This window comes from Vespula pensylvanica, chromosome 1 (genome assembly GCF_014466175.1).
Source record: "Vespula pensylvanica isolate Volc-1 chromosome 1, ASM1446617v1, whole genome shotgun sequence".
NCBI classification, from domain to species: domain Eukaryota; kingdom Metazoa; phylum Arthropoda; class Insecta; order Hymenoptera; family Vespidae; genus Vespula; species Vespula pensylvanica.
Window position 1 is genome coordinate 13,532,874 of NC_057685.1, and position 7,382 is coordinate 13,540,255.

At 32.7% G+C, this 7,382-nt stretch overlaps 1 protein-coding gene across 6 annotated transcripts in view; it reads left to right on the forward strand.

Annotated features, from left to right (window-relative positions):
* Positions 1 to 7,382, forward strand: part of LOC122634455 — a 64,523-nt gene that overhangs the window by 51,653 nt on the left and 5,488 nt on the right. For all 6 annotated transcript variants that reach the window (XM_043823426.1, XM_043823417.1, XM_043823434.1 and 3 more), the window contains 2 exons: positions 1,252 to 1,345; positions 6,058 to 6,421. In XM_043823426.1, the coding sequence (XP_043679361.1) occupies positions 1,252 to 1,345; positions 6,058 to 6,421 (458 nt within the window). The remainder of the gene's footprint in view (positions 1 to 1,251; positions 1,346 to 6,057; positions 6,422 to 7,382) is intronic.

Sequence of the window (7,382 nt, forward strand, 5' to 3'; positions counted from 1 at the left end):
ACTGAAGGTGATCTCGACTTTTTATTGAAAAAATTATGTTTTTGCTATGTTTATTTTCACACTTTGTTGATAATCGAGAACTGATTATTTTTTTGCTTAAGGTATTTTTTTTTTATCATACTAAGATTTTTATCGTACTAAAAAATCAATAGATTTCTTTTAATAATTACGTACAAATTTTTTTAATAAAAATTAAAGAATGAAAGAGCCTCGTGAAATAGTAGTAGTGTCAAAACAAATAGCATCGACCCGATGTTGTCAATCTAATTTAAGAGAAAGCACAGTCACGATCGTTATTTTTAGGCAGGTCAGTGTAATGTACGTACGTACATACATACAAATGCGTGTCCATTGTTGCTACGCGTAAATACTTTCGACTGTGTTTCTAAAACAATTCTAAGGCATTGATTTGTTTTTTAATATTCGACGATAATCTCTAATTAATCGTAATTCCTATTTACAGAAAAAATATTTCCATTAATTTGGGATCGTATCGACATCCATTCTTAATTACTCGATATTCGTCAAATCGACGCTCTATTGAAAAGCATTTTTTTTTTTTTTAATTCTATATAATTTTAAATGATTATATTTAAAAGAAATATAATCGAAACGTTACGAAATCTTGACGACGTGTAACTAAAGTTTTTCATACGATGACGAATAACCTATATAGTTGATCGATCGATCGAAATTGAGGGTAGAAATCTCGTCGACTCTTACCGGACCTATGCACTCTATGAAAATATAGCTAGTTAATACTTACTAACTTACTTGCTATACATACTCCTAGTGGATGGATAGAAAATCCCATGATCATGCAGTAAATCAAATAAGAAAGTAAAGGAAAAATAATATGAGATTTTATATGTATATAATTGTCAAAAGTATGTGAATATAGACAATTACAACAAAAATTATTAAAAGTACGAACTTTTTAATTATTTTTTCTTTTTTTAACGCTATAACTATGATCTACTTTTTATCGCATATGTCAATTTGAAATGAAAAAAAAAAAAGTTATCTATTCGTTATTATTTTTAATTTATTTAAGTTAAAATAATAAATAAACAGAAGGAACCATCAGTTAACATTACTTTCTATATTCTAATAATTATAATTTCGATAATTGTATTATGAAAAAAGAAATTTAAAATCCCTTATTTTTTTACGAGCATTAAATATATGTTTATTTTGTCTAATACAAAATATAGCTAATTCAATAAAGAAATGTTTGTGTTTTCTTTTCAGATCAGCCGGTCGACAGCGTTTATATGATATGTGGCGTGCTAATAGCTATGGTATTGGTCGGTGTTATCATCGTCCTACTTGCCGTAACAATCAGGTAAAAGGACTCTCTAATTATAGTTTACTTTAAAATAATATGACATTGCTAAGTTTGAGAATACATATAATCATATAATAACAGTAGATACATTTGTCGTTATCTGTATCAATGTCGAATTGAAATGTTGTTTTTAAACTAGAACTAGATGAAATCTTCTTTCTTCGTAGAATTGAATTATCGATTCACCATAATTTTCATAAAGAATCTTACAAGTCGTTTATTTTTTTTTTCTGTGTTATCAAGTTTTAGTATAAAAACATAAAATAATAAAATTTATAATTTCAATCGATCGAACGTTGTATTTCTAATCAAATTAATTTTATCAGCCTAATGGTGAACTGATCCTACGTTCACTGAGATCATTGAGAAATTCATTAGATTATAACTTGTTTACTATCATTAACAAGTCAATAAAATCTACAAAAAAAAAAGTTCCTTCAGATATCGTAATTAATGAGAATATATAAATACCCGGCGATCTTGAAAAAGAAAATATTTCCTTGCTCAATAACATTCTGTAATTGTCACTTAATTACATGATCATTGAAGACAAATCGCGTGTACCCGTTTGCTAAAAGTCCATACCCAATTAGGGTCAACCACGAAGTGATCCCACATCGTCGGTACAGTCAATTAACGCTGTCTGCATTGTATCATACGAATCACTATAGATATATAATACATAAATATATATATATATACGCGCGCGCGCATTATATGTATAATATCTAATATGTGTACGTACACATATCTATATATGTATTTCATATATATATTATTAATATGTATGTTTGTATATATATATATATATTTATATTTATATATATTAGACTTATATATATATATGACAACGATAAGAGTCATTAATAAATTTCTATCGCATAAAGACACGCTTACTAATGATCGATAGTTAGTATATTTCAGATGAAAAATCCAAGTTATCCGCGTTATTGAGAGAATTTCCACCAACGTGACAATCGACTTAATTTTCGCAATGGAAAATAACGATCTTCGAGAAAATTACGTCAAATGAATTTCCATTTCCTTTCAGTTATTTTTATTTATTCTGCCGATATTTTTGAATAAATGTCATTTTTACGTCTATTGAATCTCCTATTCTCTTTACGTATTTTTACTTCTTCTAATTCTGACAATATCTTTTGAACAAATGACATTTTTCATGATCGATCGAATTCTATTTTCTTTTTAGTAATTATTCAATCAACCTTCGAATTATTAATTGAGTTAATCAATGTAAAAGGTTTAAAGGGCAACCCGTTTTAAGAGTAACTATCGATATCACAGCTTGATGACGTTATTTTTCTATGATATCCTATTTTTGTAAAAGAGCAAGGGAGAAGAACTATGTGAACGGTCGATTACACCATGCTACATTCGGTTTCTTTGATAATTTACGTTACAGATAATACGATGACGTTACTTTATACGATATATCACGTCATCGTCCTCGAGTTTATAAAGTATATACATATTTTCAATAGACGTTCTTCTTCTTTTACGTTACGTCATAGATACCAACTTCCTCTCAGAAATCTGAAGTATCTCGATTATATGCACGTGTGAGCATTTCTAAAGAAACATATTTTTAATAAGATCCGTTAAGTGTAATTAGGATCAGTCTCGAAGCTTAGTTGCGATTAGTCCTGAAATGGTAATGCGACGTAAAGGCATATATGTATATGTATATGTACTGTACGAATGTGTGTGTGTGTGTGTTGTGCACAAGAAAAAGAAACAATGATAAAAAACGAAAATAAGAAGAACGCGAAAATGGAACGATTAAAAATAATAATCATTTTGCAATTCTATTTCTGAAAGAGGATTAAACGGGACGATATGTTGAAGCATATATAGATCTTCGATATGAATGACAAATATATGCAATCTGATCTTAACTTCATTTAGCCGTATCATTCGATAAATATAAATAGAAATTTTGCTCTTACATTTGAAATTCTATAAATAATAATTTTTAATCATTAACGAATGTATGCGTGACGCTTTCAGCTTGTTTTTGCTCATAATTATTCCATATTTAATAAACATTATTAGAACGTCTTTTTATCATCAAAATTACTCTCGTATGTACTAACATGTCGATAATATCTTAATACTATTATTATCTAGGCCATTAACTTAATTAAAACAACTCGCGTGCTACGAAGGATAGATACTTATCGTGTAGTTATTTCACGTGCTAATTTCCAAATTAATTCGTGACGATAAAAAATTTCACGAGCTCATCCGTTGGTTATTATTTTAGCCTTATTCCTTTGCTTTTCTTTTTTTCTTTTTCTTTTTCTTCTTTTTTATTATACATACCTCATTTTTAAAATCGTATCGTTTGTTGAGAAATTCAATTTTTTTTTTTTTTTTCGTACTTTTGTACCGTTCAATAGAAAAAAAATCATCTAATCGCAAATATTTATAAACGTATACCGATTGTGTTTCTCACAGTTTATCGTGACTCATTAAACATTTATCGCGTTATCGAGAAATACTCAAATCAGCACTGATAAGTTATTAATAAAAGATTCTTATATATCAATTAAGAGAAAGACAAAGAAAGAGAAAAGAACAGAATAAGAGCGGAAATGAAGGATAAAATGTACGGATTTCTCGGGATTGAACAGAAATATAATTATAGATTATAATAGATAATATAATAGATAGCGTTTATATTTACTTTTTCTTTTCTTTTCTTACTTTATTCTTTTTTTATCGTCAATACATACGTTTAAAAATTCGACAATTTTCTTTCATTTAATGTAATTATGTTTTCTTTCATATATGCGCTATTAACAAAGCAATTTTTTATGTTTACGTATCAAGTAGAACAATTTTATTTTGTCCGAATATTCCTATTTACTTCAAAAGTATTATTTAAATGGGTTTATTTAGCACGTGCACACACGCAAGCACACATACATACTTTTGCGCATGAACCGTCACTTGGATCCGATCACATACATACACTTACACACATTCATTGCTAACAGAAATAGACTTTAATTAAACCGGCCACATTTATCGTACATTTTGTGGCCCGTAATAGATATGTCTCGCACGAGGTCGCCAAGAAAGAATCCATTTTGATGGCCTGTTAATTAAGTTAGCAATAATAGCCATTGTCGTGTATTTCCTTGTTTGTAGTGTGTTAAACAGAAAGAATAGGACACGAGGAGAAAGAAAAAAGAAACGTAAAAAATCACAATGCTTTCGTAATTACATGAAAAAATAGTCCTTCCTTTACTAATTAATAATATTTCTACTTTCATACATTACCTATATATTCGATCGACTTGTGAAAAGTAGTCGGCGTACTAGTCGATATAACGACAATTGACGAAAAACAACAAAATTTGAAATGACTTTTAGCAACCATTTCTAACGTTTTATTATTCTTTCGAAATTTTCTCTTCCAATTGTTTACTTCTATTATAATAATCGAACGACATATGCACAGCATAAGAAGAGATTATCCAGTATATTACATACGAAAGACGCACACATATGTATTTATTATATATACACGTGTATATACTACATGTATTATATATAACATATATATAACATATATATATATATATATATATATATATTAGGTATACGTATGAAGGTAAAAGGCAACGTTCCTTGTTTCCAAGCGTAACGTTGCACGAGCGTTTTGGAAGGGGCCTCTCTCTCTCTCACTCTTACACACTCTTTCTCTCTCTCTCTCTCTCTCTCTCTCTCTCTCTCTCTCTCTCTCTCTCTCTCTCTTTTCTCGTTCACCCGATTCGTGGCCTTCCTCAAGGAGCGTTGAGTCGTATAGACAGGACATATATATAACTAGTCTATGCCTCTTTATTTCTCTCTCTTTCTAGCTTATATCCTCTCTCTCTCTCCTCCTTGAAAAAAAACGTCATACGCGCGCGACAAACCGTTCGAATTTCATAGAGCAGCGCCGCGTAGCGACGATGACGACAATCATTTTGTCTCGTCGCGCCAATGAGAACAACCGTCTAGCGTGACGTCAGAGCGTTGTATATAAGAGGCTTACGCGCCCTTCTCGGGCTCAGACTCAAAACACGAAAGAGACGAAGAACAAGTCGTCGGCTCGTTCGCAGTGAGTGTGTCTATCGAGGGCGCTCGCGTGCGCGCTTGCCGTCGAAGAAACGAGGAGAATATAAAAGAACAAAAAAATAACAATAAGGGAGTGTGCGTCTAACGATTACGTACAAAATATATATACGCATATATATTTATACAGATATACATATATATATATGGATTCCTTCAAGCATTGACTGCTTTACAACGCGTTTCTATGCGTTCCATGTTTCATCGCGTGGTAAAAAGAGTGCTCGAAGGTGTATCGTGTCTCTAAGAGGAACGAAAGAGAGAGAGAGAGAGAGAGAGAGAAAGAAAACGAAAGAAAAAGAGAAAAAGAGAGAAGAAAAAGAACGCTAAAGGGCACCCTCGTATGTGTTATCGTGGCTTTGGAAACGAGCAACATGTCATCTTCAAAAAATTAGAAATCGTAGACTTGATAGGAAGAGAAAGAGAGAAAGAGAGAGAAATAGACTGACGACCGATTTTCTACGGAACTCCAAACGAGACAGAACGAAATAGACAGAGTGAAAGAGAAAGATAGTAAAGATGGTTGGAAGCAATGGTACGATGATAGCCATACGGCTTGTTCGCAGCAAACTACGGAAAAGGGAGGAGCATCATTCAAATGTCGTTCATCCCGAGAATGCCACTGTTGTACAAACGGCAACGGTCTCGGCATCCTCAGCAACGATTTCAACGATCGTCTCTTCGCCGCCATCGTCTCAGCTGGGCAACGAGCGATGCTTGGCACAGGTGACCACCGGCGATGGTACTTCCCCTCCTTCCCCCACCGCCGTAACAACGGTCACCACCGCCACCACCACCACCACCACAACCACTGCTACGAGCATCGAGCACGACGGTGCTTATCCGATCGCCAGCACGCAGGACCAATTCGTCTGGCAGTTCCCGCCGCCTTACCCGCCACAGCAATATACATTGTCCTATAACGATCAGGTAAGTCTCCTCTTTCAATGTTTATATCTCTTTTCATTTGATTTCACCAAACTGGAAACTTTGCTCTATTAATTCCACGGTACTAATCCCTCCTTATTGAATAAATATTAATCTTTCTAAATAAAATATATCGTACGCCTTATTTATCTAAGAAATTGTTTACATCGTCCTCTAACCTCGTACTCGTAACTACAACGTTAAGTCGTAGATAGAATCTTGTTGTCGCGTGAAAGTTTACCTCAATTTGAGGAATTGGAAAAGAAAGAAAGAGAGAAAGAAAAAAGGAAAAAACAAATAACATAAGCAAAGAAACGTCGAAATGTTTTAAACGTTTGATTAGCTGCGTTTACGTTATATTATACGATACGAGTGTACAATGAACGTTGATGCACCATCTGTTAAGAAACACTTGCGTTATTATTTACTAATTCGTTGATGGTGATTCTCTAAGAGAGAAACCTTACGTAGTTTCCAACTTCGAGCCAGTATGTCTGCCGTAAGAGAAGAATGATTCGTAAAATCGAGTATCGTTTAAGTGTAAAAAAAAAACGAAACGCAAGGACAATGACCCCTGATGCGCGCTGTGATGGCTCCTTCTCCTCTTCCTCTTCCTCTTTCTCTTTCTCCTCCTCCTCCTCTTCTTCTTCCTCCTCCATCGTGCCGAGCCTCTACTATACCTTTGCTTGTACTATTTTTGTGACGATCGAACTGTCTTCTCGTGAGAATATTTTATCCTTCGAATTTTTCCCCCTTTCTTTCGTTTCTTTTCGTATTTTTGTAATTTTTATTTCTTTTTCCTTTTTTTTTTATTTATTTATTTTTTTCTTCCTTCAAAAATCTCCCTCCTCTTCTCTCTATCTCCATGTCTAATAATAAATACGTTTCTGTATTCAGAGTTCGAAGATTTTGGGAAAAAAAGGGAATGTAAATAAGTTACGTCAATCCATTTTCTTTTTTTTTT